This window comes from Tupaia chinensis, unplaced genomic scaffold (assembly GCF_000334495.1).
Source record: "Tupaia chinensis unplaced genomic scaffold, TupChi_1.0 Scaffold000272_1, whole genome shotgun sequence".
Taxonomy (NCBI): domain Eukaryota; kingdom Metazoa; phylum Chordata; class Mammalia; order Scandentia; family Tupaiidae; genus Tupaia; species Tupaia belangeri.
Window position 1 is genome coordinate 3,515,218 of NW_006159754.1, and position 19,702 is coordinate 3,534,919.

Sequence of the window (19,702 nt, forward strand, 5' to 3'; positions counted from 1 at the left end):
CAAGAGGAGAATGGAAGAGAAGAGATTGCAGCATGGCCATCCCCCCTTGGGGGATGACTTCTTGCTTTCTGTTTCTATGTCTGTCTCTGTCTTTCCAGTGAATGCACATGCTCTATGGCAAAAATCTCTTAAAAAACAAAAACACTTCATTTTTTTTTATTGTTTGCAACTTGAATTTCACATATACACACGTGAAAAATCTAGAAAAATATGACGTTTTGAATGTATATTTTATAAATCTCAGCTGATTCTGATGGTATATTACTTGTCACATGTAATCCCTCTATTAATAAATAACTGTCCCTTTGATATTTACATTACAGCATAATAGTGACTGTATTGAGACCTAGAATGTTTCATATTGAAAAACTGCAGAAAATTAACTTTCAAGCAAGCATATGCGAGAAAGTAACTATTGCATTTTGAGGCAAAGAGAGGAAGTAACATTAAGTCTGTAACATTCAAATGTCTATTTTGTAGGATATTTAATACAGTTGCTAGTTAGTTTCTGTAGTAGCAAAAGCTGTTGGTAAATAGATTACTCTGTGTGTACAGGTAATTGTAGAGGACCCATATAGATACCAATTGTAGGGTATACTGTATATGAACCAAGCACTACGCAAAAGACTGCCCCCTGGCAGCCTGCTGTCTAATGAGAATAAAAGAGAGAGTCCTTAAACACCGGTGAGTAATAAATGCTGTATTCGAGGGCTGAGTTCTGTGGGAACAGAAGTTAGAAAAAGCCCCTCATAGTTGGAGGTGTGGGCTGATCAGGGGAAGCTTCACCAGGAAGAGTCCTCATTCTTGAAGCATGAGTAAGAATTAAACAGCGGAGCCAGGCAGGGGAGCATTAAATATGGAGGAGAAAACATCTTCTAAAGAAGACAGCCATAAGGGAACATGTCTCCCTAAGGACCTTATAGAGAATCAGAAAAGTGAGCCCTTTCTATTCATAGCGTATGGAACTGGAATTATACAGGAGCTTTCAGAAAATGCTGCCACCAAGGTACCTCTCCCTAGAGATTCTGCTGAGTGGGAAGTGGCTGCGGCATTAGTGTTTAAAAGCCCTCCAGATGATTTTAATAGATACGTGGCCTTTAACGAGAACCACTTGGAATCAGAAAGACACCCCTGTGTTCAAATCCTAGTGGCCTTACATTTACTCACTTGTGACCATGGTCATATCGTTATCTACAGAATGTGCTCCCCTGACAAGGCTGCAGTTCATTCATTCATTCACTCAATAAATATTTTATGAGTGCCTCTTTTGTGCCAGGCGTTATTCTAGGTTCTGGGGATTTAGCACAGAAAAATAAATGGATTCCTCACCCCCCTCCCCATACAAACAAAACAAAACAGACAAAAAAGAGATACAAATTACCCAAGCAGTTTATACCCTCCCTCTCTAAGTATTAAATACAATACCACAGGTAAATCACTTAGCATAATGCTGACCCATGATAAACAGGGAATTACGACTACTAATAATATTCGCATAGTCTACTAGGGTCATCATGTGAAACTGAGTGACACATTCACTGATAATGAAGCCTGATTGCCTTAATCGAGTCGGAATATCTCATTTAAAAGACACAAGTGATTAACACATAAACAGCACCAGAATTAGTAAGTCTGAGATTTCTTTTTCTCTGCTGAGGCTATTCACCAGCAAAAGGCAATCATAAACCAGCCTTCCTTACACCTTCAGGGAGCAAAGATATCCATAAGTCATTATCGCAAGGATGTAGTCGGTATCAAATACACCAATTACACAGCTAGACATTATTCTGTGGGTACTTTAGAGAAAATAAGATGCCACTTGATAATACCATTGCATTAACATTCATCCCTGAGATGCTGCTCAGCGCTCCTCGCTCCTCGGCAGGATAGTTTTTGGAAACTGGCAAGGGAGAAGTTCAGGTACTTTCCTAATCCGATTAGGGCACGCTCTGAGGGAACCAGCAATGACCTATCTGTAGTAAGGTGCTCTTTGCAAAAGGCGATGTGTTACAAAAGGGATGTAACACGTTTACAGAAATTCAAAAGAAAATAAAGAGATGTGGCACCTTTTCTTTTTTATCCTTCTTCCTCTCTCTCTCTCTCTCCCATATCCATTTATTTATTTATTTATTTTGCAGTTTTGGGTATCAAGTTTCAAAGGATAAAGCTATTCTTATTGATTGTCTGCCTATTCAGCAAATCACCCGACTTACTCAGAGAGGGAACAGTTTGAGATAATGCTGGGTGAATACTTGATGTTTCAGCTTTTTTTTTTCCGGGGGAGGTTTTTGCTATAGGGCACATGCACTTGCCAGAAAGACAGAAAGAGATAGCGAGACAGAAAGCAAAAAATCACTGCCGAGGGGGGATGGCCATGCTGCAATCCCTTCTCCTCCATTCTCCTCTCAGGATCTTGGGCAGGTACACACACACGCCTGTTGTGAATATAAGCCACTGGGTCTGGGACTCGAATTGCAGTCGACTGTATGGGAGTCCAGCGACATAGCCATTACGCCACCTACTGGTCCCAATGTTTCAGATTTTTTTAAAAGATGCTGTTGTATTTACTTGAGGACCTTGCTGTAAAATTCCTCTGAGTTTAAATTTGCTGTGCTAAATTAGGTTAAAAAAAAATCAATTCACATGATAACTCTATAATAATTCAGAGAAAAGATTGCTGGCAGTTAATCTTATCAATATTTTTATATAATGAAAGTATTATTGTATCTATAATGTGCAACAACTTAATTGTATGCATTTGTAGATTTCAGTGTGTTTCATTTGATGAAATTTAACTAAGCTAAATTTTATTAGCTACTAGTCTTACTTTTTTAATAGGAATGTTTTTCTTCCTTCCAAATAAGTTTGTAAATCTGACATTTTTGCTATTAAGTAATTATAGTAGATTATGTGCAATGACATGAATGTCTCAATAGCCTTCTGAAATATACATTAAAAATACAGTATCTGGAAACCAGCACATGGTATAGTAGTTATATTGCTTGACTCCCACATGACCGACCGTAGTTTGAGAATCAGACCTGATGTCTTCAAAATCACACCAGCTGCATGTGCATGCATGCCCAAGATCCCGAGAAGAGAATGGAGGAGAGGGGACTGTGGCATGGCCATCCACCCCACACACTCCTGGAGGTGATTTCTCACTTTCCCCACTACTGTCTCGCTCTCTCTCCTCTCTCTCTCTCTGGTGAGCGCTTATGCCCTAATGCAAAAACATCTCAAAAAATAAAACACACTGTCTGGGGCCATCAGTTGGCACAGCGGTTAATTATATTTGCACAGTTAACTAGGGTCACAGCAGACTCCCACACGGTCGACTGCGGTTTGAATCCCAGACCTGGCGACTTGAAATTCATGCTGGGTGTATGCGTGCATGGCCACAATCCCAAGAGGAGAACGGAAAAGAAGGGATTGCAGCATGGTCATCCTCCCAGGGGATGATTTCTCACTTTCTATCTCTCTGTCTCTCCAGTGAGCGCATGCACCCTATAGCAAAGAGAGAGAAAAAAATTCTCTCTCTCTCAAAAAAAAAGGGTTATCTGTAAAATATTTATTAATTCATAGTAATAGGATGCAAATTGTTATGATATTGGATTGGCTTCTGTCTTCTGTATTTTAAACTTTTTAATCCTCTATGCTAAATCCCTTTTATTTCTTAAATATCTAATAATAGAAATTAGAGTGCTGGCTGGACCGTATTTTCATATGGTGCATTTTCATGCACCAGATCTGACAAATTTAACCCAATATTCTTGAATGGAAGTCCCAGTCCAGCATCTGTGTACTGTACAGGTCAGCTCTGGGCTTGCCTCTGCCTCCACAGCCAGCGAGGAGTAGAGCCGCATTCAGGGAGCTGTTGCTCCAGACTCTTTGGTGGACAGACTGCCCTGGTACCAGTTTCTGACAGACAGTTTACTGATTGTTTGTATTTGGAATGCACAGGTCGTTTTCTGTTGTTTTGGACTGAAATGGGATCAGGGATTAGAAGAGTTACTTTAAGCTGCTTCATCAGACAAGAGCCATCAATCTGGCAGCACAGCTACTATGGCATTTAAACTGATATGTTCAGAAGTATAATTATTTTAACTTGAAAATATTGTGTACCCTATGGTATATTGCTCTCTTCTCCCTAGTGAATCAGATTATGCATTATATGTTATATTTTCATATTCTTTTTAGTAAAGATATATAGGGTAATGGCAAGATTTTGTACCAAGAGAATTTGTGAGGTCAGAAGAAGAGTGCCTCCCCTAAGATAGGTTTTCTCAACCTTGAGGTGATTGGCTTTTGGGACTGGATGATTCTTTGTTGTTAGGAGTTGCCCTGTTTGCTGCAGGACACCTAGCATCATCCCTGGCCAATGCCATGAGGTACAGTTGGACCCTCCAGTTATGACAACCAGAAATATCTCAGACATTGCCCAATGTCTGCCAAGAGGCAAAATTATCCTTAGTGAAAAAACACTGTTCTCAGGAAAAATAGAATACCTGAGTTTTTGTCTCTTTCTCTTTTTTCTTTGCTTTCCTTCCTTCCTTCTTTCTTTTTCTTTCTCCTTTTCTTTTCTCTTTCTTTCTTTCTTTCTTTCTTTCTTTCTTTCTTTCTTTCTTTCTTTCTTTCTTTCTTTCTTTCTTTTCTTTCTTTCTGCCTGCCTTCCTTCCCCTCTCTTTCCTCTTTTCTCTCTGTCTCTCACTCTCTCTTTCGTCTGCTAGAAAGTACATATGCTTGCCAGAGAAAGACAGAAAGTAGGGGTGAGGTGGGGAGAGAAGTGAGAAAGCACCCCACATGGGGAATGTCCAGGCCACGATCCATTCTCCTCCACCTCTCTCTTCTTGTGGGATTTTGGCCATGCATGAACATGTGCCCAGCATGTTTTCAAGTCCCCTGGTCGGGAACCCAAACCATGCAGGCGGCCTTGTGGTATCCACAGCTTAACCACTATGGCAAGGGCTGGCTCCTGAATTTCTTTTATTCTTCTAAATACAGGATGAATCAGGGCCAGACTACTTTTTGACATATTTCTTTTTGTGCTTTCAGAATTACTTTCTATAGTATAAACCTTCTATTGTGCAAAGCTTTACTCTCAAGCTCTCTTGACTACCTACATAAACTCTAGAAACATCTAAGTTTGTACTCCTGTCAGATGGAAGAATTAGCCGCATTCTAATGTCTCTTTCATTCTAAGATTTTCTGTGATCAAAGAGAATAAATTCTTAAAAATTACCTTCAAGAACAGGATCTATGTTGTCCATGAGTTTTTGTGTTTTAGAGAAGCATTATTACTACACAAAGCATTTAACTTCAAGAATTGAAACTGTATTAAACTAGGAAATTGAAGTGTACTATTGATAAGTTGGGAAGTTGTGTCCTGTTATACTTTAAAAATTGGAAAAGCAAATCGTTAAAGTAGATTAGATAAATTATTTAATTCTGTGCACACAAAATATATTTCTTCGAATGCAATTTTATATATGAACAAATAGAAACAATCTTTTTATCTCCACTAAGGCATTTCTGATAGAAATTCTGTCTCGTAGCTGTTTATTTGTTGCTGCGATATGTATTTGTTTGGACGATCATATAACATTTCTTTAGTGTTCTGTTTCAGACCTCACATTTCAGACTTGTTTCTCTCTAGTAAGATGTGATAAACTGTAACATTTATAATTTCCTAAAAAAGCCTGCAGCAAATGAATATGCCACTCATCTTACCTGCTCAAAAGGCCTGGTGTCGTCATCTGTTTTTACATATCCCATGAGATTTATTTACAGTTTGCATTGACTGTGAAACTGTGCTTTCCCTCTGGGAGTTCCTCCTTTATTTATCCCAGATAATAGGACACTTGCAACCTATTAACAGTTGTAAACAAATCTTTCAAGTATATCTGACATAGCAATTATGAAAGGTTTTTCTTAGACAGGTTTCTAGGATTCAATCAGGACAAGATCAAGATTAGGTCACCATAAATTTCTGCATCGAACAGTTACTGTTTTTAAAAAAGAAATAGCAAGTACTATAGACCCTAAATTTTAAAATCCCAGTGGAGGATTTAATGGATAGTTTTTTCTCTCACATTTTAGAAAAGCGTTGATTTGATGAAGGCTTAGTTAAACATGCTTATCCTAAATGAGTATAAATAATCATAGGATTAAAAGGAAGTGGGGGAAGGAGGGAAGAATGGATTCCATTTGCATGAATGGATGGGTGGAGGATGAAAGTCTAATGTGGAGTATCCACTCAGAACCCAAACCTGTATATTAAATTTTGCACTTTATTTTTATTTTTCAGCCAATGTTTTCAGTTGCACCAAGCTTAGCCACCAATGCATCAGCAGCCTTTAATCCCTACCTGGGACCTGTTTCCCCAAGCCTGGTTCCAGCAGAGATCTTGCCGACTGCACCAATGTTGGTTACGGGGAATCCTGGGGTCCCTGTACCTGCAGCTGCCGCGGCTGCTGCACAGAAGTTAATGCGGACAGACAGACTTGAGGTAGGAACGAGTGGTTGGTTTCTTTATGTACTTCATTTTAATTTTCCAAGTGTGTGCGTTTGTTTCCATGGCCAAAAATAGTTTTTTAAAAAATAGAGATTTTTGGATGAGTGTCTGTAGAACTTAACTAGAAAATGGGTATGCTATATTTGATGGATGTAATGGCATCCATGTGTGGAATAGCCGATAAGAGTTTGGACTCTGAAGTCGGATGCCTGCTGCCTGTTACTTCACTGTGCCTGCTTCCTCGTCTTCTAAAATAGAGGTCATGGCGCTTAACTTCAGAGTTAGAATGTGTGGCACGTGTCAAGTACTTCCTTATGTCTGTTGTTGCTGCTGCTGATACCAAGAATAACAAATTCTCGGCCAGCAGATGGTGATGTTGTGATTAGGGTACTGGATCCCACATGGCTGACTGTATGGTTCAAGTCCTGATCCCAGCAGCTTGAAGAACCATGCTGGGCGGCATGTGTGTGTGCATGGCTAAAATCCTGAGAGGAGAGTGGAGGAGAGGGATTTTGGTGTGACCACCCCCTGGGGGGTGATTTCTCAGTTTACCTTTCTTTGCCTCTCTCTGGTGAGTGCACATACCATATAGAAAAACAAACAAACAAACAAAAAACAAAACAACAACAAAAACCCAGAAAGAGTACAAAACAAAAACAATCCAAAAAGCAAATCCCATCAATCCTCTAATCCTTTTACTCTCATAAGGATGTAACAAATATTATTTACTATCTATGAAATGATCTAAGTTCATTTTTGCAGGTTTCCTCATAAGCTGCACAGTATTTTGGTTGAAATAATGAGGTAGCTCTATAAAGTATGAAAACCGTTTGTAAAAGGTTTTCAATAAGATATTGTGTAATTTTGTATGTCCTAGAGTCAAGTGTGATCAGCTGTATATCCTTTGCTGTTATTACATGAGAAGACAAAGTTATACATCTTAGTTTGAAGTTGTTGATCAGAGAGATTGAGCATGACTGTGAATTTTAAAATTGTAGATATGGGGGGAAATGGCAACATTAATGTATATTGAAGTGTCTAAACTTGGCATCAAACCTACCTAAAGAGCAAAAGAACCTTTTCCTTTTTTCTCTGGTTAGAATGCGGCAATATTTGGTGCTGAGAAGTTCTACCTGTATTAATTACTGAGAAGGCTACAAAATAAGATTGTTATAAGAACAGAATTGACTCTAACAGTTTTTCAGTCTAGCAGGAATTTAGTTATTAAGCATTAATTTCTTATGTATTAACTTTTGTTATATACATTACAAGGGGTCTCAGATTTTAGCACATTTACATCTGTCTACCAGATACATGCATCACATATTTACTCCCTCAAAACAGTCTTATGAGGAAGATGCTAGCATTGACTCCATTTTACAGGGAAGTTTGTTCAGGGAAAAAGATGTGAAGAACTTCTTACTAGAAAGATGTAGACATTGACTTTTGTGCAGGTTTTTGTTTTTTAATTAATTATTTATTTAAATATATATGTTATTGTTATTTTAAAATTTGACCAGTGAGACACATAGAGAGATAGAGAGAGGGAAAGTGAGAAAGCAAGCTACGAAGTCTGGGACTTGAACCATGGTCAGCCATATGGGAGTCCAGTGCCTAACCACCACACCACCTGGTGGCCCCACACCACCTGGTGGCCCGATGTTTAGGTAGTTTATCATTACACAATTGCACTGAGTCATTAATTAACTAATGCTGTTTGCAGATGAATTTGAAGGAAATGAGTTTTTTTAAAAAAATTATTTATTTACATTCATTTACTGAGCATCATCACAGCATATAAAATGTGATTTCCCATCCAGAATACACTGTATAGTAGCTTACTCATGTTATTGTCAACAAATAATTTTCTATTTCTTATTTCTAATATATATATTTCCCCCCTATTTTTCTCAAACAAGGTATTTTAAACATCTTAAATCATTGGATGCTCAGGATGTGTAGCAGTTTTATCCCTCCTGACCTTACTAAAGCAAACTCTGTGTTCTTAATGCATAATTGTTGATTGATTAATGGGAACCAAATAGGTAGACTGAGATGAACTATAATGAATTAATTATTAATAGGAAATGCTATTCAAAAAACCAAGAGAATAGAGACTTTAAAAGGGCAAGCTATCTGGTCAGGATGCTTCTCAAGTAATCCTCCCACAATTTGGGGTAGTCAGTCATCAGTTATATTTTAGACTGTTTAATTGACATAAAGACTTTTATATTTTGGGTTTGTTTTTCTTTCTGTGAGGAGCTACCTCGTGTACTTAGTCTGCGTGCTTCCTTTTTGCTATGATCAGAGCAAATAGCTGCCGCTGCATTGACTGCTTCCTTTCAACCTGAATTCCACTTAGCTAAATGCCTGATGATATTTCAGCTTCTTATCTTATTCTTGTTAACGGGATCTGACCCAAATGGTGCATTAGGAATTGCAGTGTGAAGCTAAGAGGTGCATCTTCCTATTCTGTGATTATGCTTCCAGACAATCCTATCTTCAGGTTCTTCATCACATTCTAATTGCACTACGTATTGAAGTCTGAAAGACAGGCCAGCAACGGACACACTTATTTACTAACTGGCCACATGTGTATTTGAAGTTTAAATCTACACTCCAATTTTTTTCTTGGTGAAACTGAACTACGTTTTTAAATTCTGATTTTCCTCTGAGCTGAACATTCTCTAAATCAGTTAAAATATTAGACAATCCTTCTTGCCACTTGTCTTTTTACCACAGCTTGCTGGGCAGTAAAGAAATGTGTAACACTATAGATTGCCAGTCTTCTGGTTCTCGGTTGCTTAGAACAACTAACATATTTATAGCACCCAATGTGATAATACTAAACATTTGATTAAATTGGAAAACAGGAATCTAAGGATTATAATTAGGTGACATTCTCATATTCTCTGGGCTTCACATCACTTAAATAAAAAATTAGGAGGTCGTACCAGATAATTATAAGGGAACTTCCAGTTACAACTAGAATTCTAGGGACTGTTAGGTCATTTCCTTGCTTTTTAACAGATGTAGCATATAAACAGAAATATAATAGCTACTGACTACACTAAAAAGAACATTTAAAGCTAATACGGATTAGAATGATAGTAAAAGGCATGCCTTGGCTGTGATTTTTATGAGTTTAAAGGATTTAGAATGACTGCATGTAAAAGACTTTCTCTTCAGAAAAGATTAGAAAATCAGATGCTTTTAATAATAAAGAAAGCCTATTGGTAGGATTATTTTAATTTTGTATTTCTTTAGAAGGTGTCTGGCTACTGCCTATGTGATATTTTAATTTCTCTAGGAAATTACCCAAGGAAAAATGTCTGTAGTAGGTTTTAGAATGGCTCCTAAAAATGTATTTACGTCTCTATTTAAAACATCTAATATGTTATGTCTGTCAGTTATCTCTGTGGTTAGACTGAGTTTGTTTTAGAAGTTATGGAGTTGTAAGGTAATTACTAATTTGGGGTAGGTCCCTCATTTTCCGCTGTTCTTCCGCTAATTTCTTCATCTAAATTAAAACGGAAGTTTCCCTATTATTACCTACGATAGAAAGGGTAATAAAAAACAATACTGTTGGACATTTGGTGTATTGATGACTTGTTTTCAAAGTTGTGTCTGTTTTCTTGTCCTTTTGTTTTTTCACACACATTAATAAGGATGAATATATGAAAACTAGAAAGTGGATTCAGTCATTCTTTAGTTTGTCATTCCTGCAAAGTCAGATTTAAAATTTTTAATTATTTTTATTTTGCTTTGTTTTTACATGAACTCAAGGGGCCAATTCTTTGTTACATTACCTGTGGAAGTATACTTGTGTTCTCTGGCCTTATTGGTAATGATGGGGACTATGTTTTAAACTTCAAGGAAAATTCCAATTTGATGGTAGCAAATTATATGATGTAACTAAAATAGGTATTTTTTTCTATGGTTTTTAAGAGGAGGAAACATGGATCAAATTTGTACAATTTTTGGATAAATCTCTGAAACTAGAAATCATATAATCAGATATTTATCTTGGGAATGTAATTGTATTTTTTATCAGTTTATATAATTTATTGCAGTTATCACACAGTTTAAAAATTCACCAGTCCACCAGAAATACAAAAATGAACAGCATGATAGTTATTCCCCCTCAGGAAAATAAAACATACTATGATCATCAAAGGTATGTGTCAGGTCTAAGTTTTAGAACAAAGGAAGAATGTGAAACCTGGAAAAGGAAAAACCAGTCACTCACAATGACTGCAGAAAGAAAATTCAAAAGCTGATATCTGAGACATTGCCTTTCTTAAATTAATAAAAAATTATTTTATACATAAACTGTATTTAAAAAAAAAACAAAACTCTTCAAGTTTTATACTAAAGATTGTACAATAGACAAACTTTGGTCATGTCCATAATCATCAGAATTTTAATATGTAGTGATTATGATCCTTTTAAAATTGAAAAATACAGTTTTTTTGCATGAGATCATAAACTCATGACCAATAATGCTGTGGACATTTTAATAAAATCGTTGATTATTCAATATTCCTTTTTAAAAATGTTATGTTAGTTTCAGTTTAATAGAAAATGAAGTCTTCGGTGGTGATTGTTCAACAACCTATATGTATATGTCTTTGGATAAATTACTTGATATTGGTCATTGAATTTTACAGTAACTTCCCTACTTACAAGCATAGACCAAGTCCATGTTCCCTGTTCTAAGGAACTCTGTTCCTGCTTTTGGTCGTTATTAGCCACTGATGACTGTTAATTATACAGATATGGCAAGCACAAAACTTCAAAGAGATCTCTCCTGAAAGACCATGCCAATGACTCTGCAGTTTTGAATAAATTCAAATACTGACATTAATTTTTTTTAACAATCCCAGCGCCTTAACTTGCAGACCATTGCTGAACTCATTCTAGTTATTAAACCTATTATTATTTTAACTGTTCTGAAGTATGTTTGTCATTTTTTAAAGAATTATTTTATTTAAATTTATTGATTTATTTTATTTTAATTTGACTAGAGTGGGCCAGAGTGAGAGAGAGAGAGAGAGAGAGAGAGAGGGAAAGTGAGAAAGCAAGCCACCAGGTCCAGTACTTGATCTGTGATCGGCCATCTGGGAGTCCAGCACCCTTAACTACCAAGCCACTCACTAGCCCCTGTTTGTCATATTTTAAAAAGGTAGAGATCAACCAACCACACTATTTACTTTAACCATATTTGTCTAGTGTGTCATAAATTATCTATGCAGTATCTTACTCTGTTTACAATTTTTTTAAACTAGGTGCTAATAGTGTTTTTATTTTGAAGATTTTATAATTAGTACAGGGAAAAGAACTAGAACCCTTGATTTCTGACTCCAAACCCTGTCTTCTTTTCATATATATTTGTTAGTCATATATACTATATATGTTATAGTTAACAAAAGGTTTATTTAGAACTCACATTTCTTTGGAAAGTCGTTTGTTTGTTTAATTGTCAGAGAGCACATGCATTCACCAGGCATGGGAGACATAGGAATCCTTTCTCTCTCTCTCTCTTTCTCTCTCACACACACACACACACACACAGTGAGGTGTGATCATACCACAATCCTTTCTCCTCCATTTCTCCATCCTGTTAAGATTTGAGACATGCACACACATGCACCACACATGTTTTCAAGCTGCTAGGGCTAAGAGTCAAATCAATATTGGCCATATGAGATCCGGCTTCCCCAACCACCAGGCTACATACAGGTCAGGTCCTGGGAAGGTTTTTTGATTATTATTAAATTTTGATTCCTTTACATTATAATTATTCCAGATGTTTTTAAATGTTTTGGTGAATATCTTTATTGAAATGTAGTTTTTACTGTAAAAGACATCTCTTTTTTTTTTTTTTTTTTGGAGAGGTTTTTTGCTATAGGGAGCATGCTCTCCCCAGACAAACAGAGTGCGGAGAGACAGAGAGATAGAAAGCGAGAAATCACCCCCCAGGGGCGATGGCCATGCCGCAATCCCTTCTCCTCCATTCTCCTCTGGGATCTTGGGCATGCACGCACACGCGCCTGCCGTGAGTTTAAGCCACCAGGTCCTGGATTCGAACCGCGGTCGACTACGTGGGAGTCCAGTGACATAGCCATTACGCTAACTGCTGGTCCCGTAAAAGACATCTCTTATCCATTTTGTATCAGTTTATAAAGTCCACCTGATTTATGAAATAAATCCTGCCCTAACATTTATAGATTGATTCAGCATTCCTCTTGATCAAGTCATATTGTATGATTATTAAACTATTTAAAATATTTTTATTTATTGACTCAGTAATGCCATTTTTGCAGTTAACCTTAGAAAATGATTAAAAAAATGTTAGGCCTGGCAAGTGGCGTGGTGGTTAAGGGCGCTGGACTCCCACATGGCTGACCACAGTTCGAGTCTCAGACCTGGCAGCTTTCTCTCTCTTCTCTCTCTCTCCCCCTCTTATCAAATTAAAATACATAAAGAAAGCTAAATAAAATAATTTTTTAAAAAAGAAAATGATAAAAAAAGTCTATGGGGACAGTAGGTAGTGTAGTGGTTAAGGTGCTGGACTCCCACATAACTGACTGCAGTTTGAATCCCGGACCCAGTGGCTTGAAACTCTTGCCAGGCGCGTGTGTGTGCCCAAAATCCTTAGAAGAGAATGGAGGAGAAGGGATTATAGTGTGATTATTCACCCTGGGGGTTGATTTCTCACTTTCTCTTTCTCCCTCTGTCTCTCTGGTGAGCATGCACACCACACACACCCTATAGAAAAAATATATTTTTTAAAAAATTTATTACTTAGACATTTAATCACCATACATCTTTACAGTGTACAAAATGTGTCTTTTTTTTTCCCCAGCATGGATACAGTGCATGTCAATTAAGACAGACAATATCCTATACATTAGTGTGAGCAAACAACTTTTCATTTTTGTGTCAATTAAATGCATTTTTTTCTCTTCCCCTCCATCTTCCTATTACCCATCTCCTATTATTCCCCCACCAGTATTTCTACTATTCACAGTTGCCCTCCCTGCTATTATACCTTCTGATCTTTCAGTTTCTGCTACAGAGCCCAGACATTCAGTATATATTCAGTAGGGATTTACAAAGTCTTGTCTCCATAGTCTGGCTCGCTTCGCTTAGTATTAAGTCTTCCATATTGATCCACTTCATATCATATGTCAGGGTCTCATTGTTCTTTATGGCTGAGTAGTATTCCATAGAGTACATGTGCCACATTTTTTCAGTCACTCATGTGTTTTTGGACATTTGGATTGATTCCATGTCCTAGCAATTGTAAATAACGCTGAAATAAACAGATGTGCCAGTGTTTTTCCAACTGAGGACTTTCCTATCCTTTGGATAAATACCTAAGAGTGGAATTGGTGGGTCATGTGGTAAGGTCTATTTGTAGATTTCTGAGGAAACTCCATATCGTTATTGGCAATGGTTGTAAATAATAGACATTCCCATCAACATTGTAGGAGAATTCCTTTTTCACCACAGCCTCACCAGTACTTATTACTCTTACTATTTAGCCATTCTGGTTTGGGTTAAGTGGTATCTCATGGTGGTTTTGATTTGCATTTCCCTATGATAAGAGATGTTGAGCATTTTTCATATGTTTTTTGGCCATTCGTATGTCTTTCTTGGAGAGTCATCTGTTTAGCTCATTTGCCTTTTAATTAGATTTTGTGTGTGTATGTGTGTGTGTGCATAAGCTGCTTGAGTTCCTGGTATATTCTGGTTATCAGTCCCTTACCTTATGTTTAGTTTGCAAATATATTCTCCCACTTTGTGGATTGTCTTTTCACTCTAATTTTTCTTTCTTTTGCTGTGCAGAAGCTTCTCAGCCTAATATAGTCTCATTTGTTTATTTTTAGAACTATTGCCTATGCTTTGGGGATCTTCTTTAAAAAGTTTTTGCCTACCCCAGGGTCTCCAAGGGTTTTTCCTGTGTTTTCCTCCAATAGTTCTATAGTTTGAGGTTTTATGTCCAGTTTCATTCTTCTGCAGGTGGAAATTAAGTTCTTCCAGCACCATTTGCTGAAGAGATTTTCTTTTTCCCACTAGATTGTCTTATGCCCTTTGTCAAGGATCAATTGGCTGTATGTTTTGGGGTTTATTTGGAGGTTGCAAAAATAACTCTTTTTTAAAAAGGTCTACAATCATGAATACATTCTTAGTAATATTTTTTGTGATATGAGAACATTTGAAATAATTTAGGTTTCCTCAGAAATAGTTATGGGTATTGTGCATATTATTTGATGAAATTCGATGCAGCCAACTAAAGTGATTACTCTGGATATGACTTAGCAAAATAGGAATATGCTGAGAATATGCTGTTGAACAAAAAATGTCACCAAATAGTAGTTATACTGTGATGATAAAATTTTAGAGATGTGTGTATATAGAAGCCTGAATGGGTGTGCCACAGCTCTTTAGCTCTTTAGAGAGGACTGGGAATTGAACCTGAGCCTCCAGGATGGCCTCAGCTAGTCAAGCAGCAGTGTCCAGTGTGTGCTACTGTGGCTGGGCCTTTTTGTCAGTATTAATAACTCAGTTGTAGAAGACCATGCCTAAGAAATTTCTTTTGGGACCAACCTAGTTCACAGTTTCTTTGAATTTATTAGAGAAACCAGGCAAACCCCTCCTCAGTAGTCAAGGAGTAAATCCCATCTTATCTATGGTGACTATGGGGTGAAAAAGTATATTAAAAGCTTCAGGGTGCTAGTCAGTGTTGTGGTGGTTGTGGTAGCTGGGTCCCACATGACTGATTGCGGTCTGAATCCAAGACCTGGTGGCATAATAAACACGCTGAGTTGGGACCAGCGGTTAATGCAATGGCTATGTCGCTGGACTCCCACATAGTCACTGTGGTTCTAGCCCCAGATTGGGTGGCTTAAACTCACGCCAGGCACATGAGCATGAGTGCCCAAGATCCTGAGAGAATGGAGGAGAAGGGATTGCGGTGTGGCCATTAATTACCCCTGCGGGGTGATTTCTCACTTTCTGTCTCTCTGTCCCTATCTTTCTGGCAAGTGCACATACCCTATAGGAAAAACCTCTCAAAAAATAAAAATAAAAAACAAAACAAAACAAACAAAAACAACAAAAAAACCGCTGAGCTCATGTGTATGCCTCTGCCAGAAATTTTGAAAGGAGAGATGGACAAAAAGGAATAGTGGCATGACCATCACCCTTGGTGGGGGGTGTGTGTGTACTTTTTTCCTTTCTCTCTCTCTCTCTGCCTCTCTCTGGGTAAGTGTGCCTTCTGGCAAATTTTTAAAAAGAAAGAAAAGCTTTGAGAAGTTTCTTCAGTTTGGGTAGCATAAATTTTATATCTGGGAGAGTCTTCAAAAGGTCTATGGGAAACATGTTATTTAAAAACCAAAAAATTTGTGCATGAATTTCTTTAATTTTTTTGCAGCAAAATAAAAGTAAACTCACACTGTTAATTCCATTGTCTTCATGAACCTTTTGAATTCCCCTTATATACACATAAGAGTTTTTATTTTGACATAATTTAGATGTCTTTCTCTTCTTGGCTATGATGATGAGCCTCATATGTTAAGTTTTGTTTGGGTACTAGAAATCTATGTTTCACAAAGCTCCAAAACTGATTCCATGTGGAACCGGAGAAGAAGATAACTCTCTGTTACCTACTGTTGCCTGGTAACACCATGATCATTTTTTCTTTTATTTTTTAAAAAATTTTATTATTTTTTGTTAAATAATTATTTCATTTAACTTTATTTATTTATTTAAATTTGACCAGAGAGGGACAGAGTGAGTGAGTGAGTGAGTAAATGAGAGAGAGAGAGAAGTGAGAAAGAAAGCCTCCAGGTCTGGGACTCAAACCACAATCGGCCATGTGGGAGTCCAGCACCTTTAATCACATGCCACCTGCCAGCCCCCAGTTTTCCTTTTTAAATGATAAACTCCTTGTTTTCTTCTGTTCCATAAGACAAATACAGTAACAAAAACATAGCCTCATATAACCTCTAAGTGATCTTTGTATTCATAGTATCTCTCAGCATGTCTGGCACATAGGAGTTCTTCAATAAATAAAAATTTTAATTAAATAAATTCAATTAGGTGATAAATAAAGAGCCCATTGCTCTGGGTGTGGAATACCAAGCATTAGCTAACTTGTTTCTAAATAGTGCAAGATGTCATTTTCAGTATTATTTTTAATATGTGTCATAGCATACATTATAGAGCCCACCTTAAGCACTTTGCTCAATAATAGGCAATGGATATTCGGGGGGGGATTACCTAGATTTAAATGCAGTTATTTTATTTATTGAATCTAAGTAGCTCTTTGCATTTTAAATTATAGCAGATTTACAGTTTATATTTTTTTTTGCTTAGCTCCAAAATAAAGTGCTTAATGTCTGCATTTGCTCAGTTTTTGAAAAAACAAAACAAAAAAACGAAAACTGTACTTGAAAATAAAAAAAAATGTTTCCTTGAAGCATGAAGTAGGACAGAAGCATGGAACTATCAAAAGGACATTCTGTGTTGTAGATGGCCCTCTTGTGGTAAAAAGGTCAAACTATCTCAAATGAAGACTTCCGGAAACTTTTGTAATGAGAATGAATCACCATCGAGCAGACAAATGCAAAGTAATCCATTCTACCTTGAATCCCCATGGCAAAATTAATAGACATAAAATAACAGGCAATAACAAAAACTCATTTTAAAAAAAAAAACATGCTTTATATAGTTACCAAGTGAATCTCTAATGATCAAAAAATAACTCCTGGAAATATTTTAGCATAAAGCCATCAAATTTGATTTTTTTATACTTTTCACTTGGAAATAACTTCAGATTTACATAAAAGTTGCAAAAAATAGAACCAAGAGGTTGTGTCTACCCTTCACTGAGCTGAATATTAGCATCTTGTGTAACCGTAGTTTCACTTATAAAACCAGAAAATTAGCATTGATACACTGCAATTAACTGATCTAGAGACGGTAATCAGATTTCACCAGCTGTCCTGCCAATATCCTTCCTTTGACTCTAACAGCATCCAGGCTGTGTCAGTGTCTCTTTCTTTGTTTTTCATGTCCTTGACACTTGGGAAGAGAACTGGTCAGTTTTTATTTTGTAAATTATCCTTCCATGGTGTTGATCTGATGTTTTCTTGTGATTAAAGTCAGGCAGTAATACAACTAAAGTGATTTTGTACCTTTTCACTGGATCCTATCAATAGCTACATCATGCCATTTTGTCTTATTACTGGGTGACATTAACTTTCATCTCTTGATTAAAGTGTTGGATTTCTCCACTGTAAAGTTACTGTTTTTCCCTTGGCAATTATTAAGTATAACAACATCATTTTAGATGAGATGATTTACCATACTGAGTATTATAAATGCATTTTCTTTCTCACTGACATTTTACTAAAATGGTAGGTTATCATTTGAATGCAACACTAGAAATTGCCAGTTATTTGGTTGCATTGCTTACAAATGACCTTTCCCCTTTTCCTCAATAGCCTTCTATCCCCCAGTCTCAAACTTCCAGTTAAAATCTTCAGAAAGGTTCTACTCGTTCATATTGACTGAATCCCATGCGCTTAATGACCTTGTAGGTATGTCGAGAGTACCAGCGTGGCAATTGCAACAGAGGAGAAAACGATTGTCGGTTTGCTCATCCTGCTGACAGCACAATGATTGACACCAATGACAACACAGTTACTGTATGTATGGATTACATCAAAGGAAGATGCTCTCGGGAAAAGTGCAAATACTTTCATCCCCCTGCACATCTGCAAGCCAAGATCAAGGCTGCCCAATACCAGGTCAACCAGGCTGCAGCAGCACAGGCTGCAGCCACCGCAGCTGCCATGGTGAGTAGAGACATCAGCTCTTCTTCTACTAGCAGTCAAAAGAGCCAAGTGAACAACTCTATCTGACTATAAGCTGTTCATTTATTAACCTTTTTTTTTTAATTCTTTGCTGAAGATATGTTTGTTCAGGTATCCCAGACAATACATAAAGAAGTTACCGTTCACAGAAGTGAGGGTAACTCCTCAAATGGTTCAGATTGCTCCTACTCTTGGCCTAACTCTAAATAATCTGTCTTATTATGGATGTAGGGTTTCTGAAATTTTCTGCTTCATAAGAACTACCTGTCTTCTTTCAATTTAACGATACTGCCATTTTTGGTCTTATCTCTGTGTGCCATCTAATCAGCTGTTGTTTTTTTTTTTTTCCTTTGGTGTGTTCTTTTGCACACCGAGGCTCTTCTTTACATATATCTGGCTTTTAACAATAACATAATCTGGAACTATTTAGGAGAATCGCTTCAACACAATTGATTTTAGAATTAGCTACAGGATATTGAATAGTATGCTATCTAGATTGTCTGAAATAATATTGTGGCATAAAGTAATTGTAACACTAGAGAAGCTTGACTATGCCATTATATAGAAAAGAGAAAGACAACCACTCTCAAGGACTTAGAAATTGGATCGTGTAGAATATGAAACTATATTCTTAAGGTAAATTTTAATGTGCCCTAAAAGCTGATTTTAATGAGCCCATTCTTTGTTCTTTGCTTAGCTGTTTTAATGTCCTTTTTTTGCATAAATATATGACTTAATCATTAAAATATTTTAAAAATCACTGTGTAGTATTTCATACTACAGTGAACATGAGAGAGGTCTTTTCTGTGTTTGTTTACGGATACTTGAGCAAAAATACAGAAGGCAGACTCTCTCTTCCTCTCTTCCTTTCACTCTTTTTTTTTTTTTGTTAGAGTATCTTGTTTGTAATTAACTACAAAGAGGAGTTATCCTCCCAATAACAACTCAGTAGTGCCTTTATTGTGCATGCTTAGTCTTGTTATTCGTTGTATATGGCATTCCGATGATTTGTTTTTTTATTTGTTTTTTCTCACCTACCCAAAAATGCACTGCTGCCCCCATGATGCACCTCTGCTTGCTGTTTATGTTAATGCGCTTGAACCCCACTGGCCCATTGCCATCATGTGCTCGCTGCCTGCTAATTAAGACTCAGTCGGCTGTCAAATCACTGAAGCGACCCCTCGAGGCAACCTTTGACCTGGTACTATGACCTTTCACCTTTTAGCTTGGCATGTAGCTTTATTGTAGATACAAGTTTTTTTTTTTTTTTTTTTTTTTTTTTTTTTTTTTTTTTTTAAAT

At 36.9% G+C, this 19,702-nt stretch overlaps 1 protein-coding gene across 18 annotated transcripts in view; it reads left to right on the forward strand.

Moving 5' to 3' along the window:
- The window catches only part of MBNL1 (muscleblind like splicing regulator 1), a 244,304-nt gene that overhangs the window by 204,870 nt on the left and 19,732 nt on the right, over positions 1–19,702 (forward strand). For 14 of the 18 annotated variants that reach the window (XM_027772376.1, XM_014588294.2, XM_027772374.1 and 11 more), the window contains 3 exons: positions 6,308–6,508; positions 18,127–18,384; positions 19,550–19,603. In XM_027772376.1, coding sequence (XP_027628177.1) covers positions 6,308–6,508; positions 18,127–18,384; positions 19,550–19,603 — 513 coding nt within the window. The remainder of the gene's footprint in view (positions 1–6,307; positions 6,509–18,126; positions 18,385–19,549; positions 19,604–19,702) is intronic. The other 4 variants (XM_006149752.3, XM_006149754.3, XM_006149748.3 and 1 more) reach the window with 1 other exon arrangement.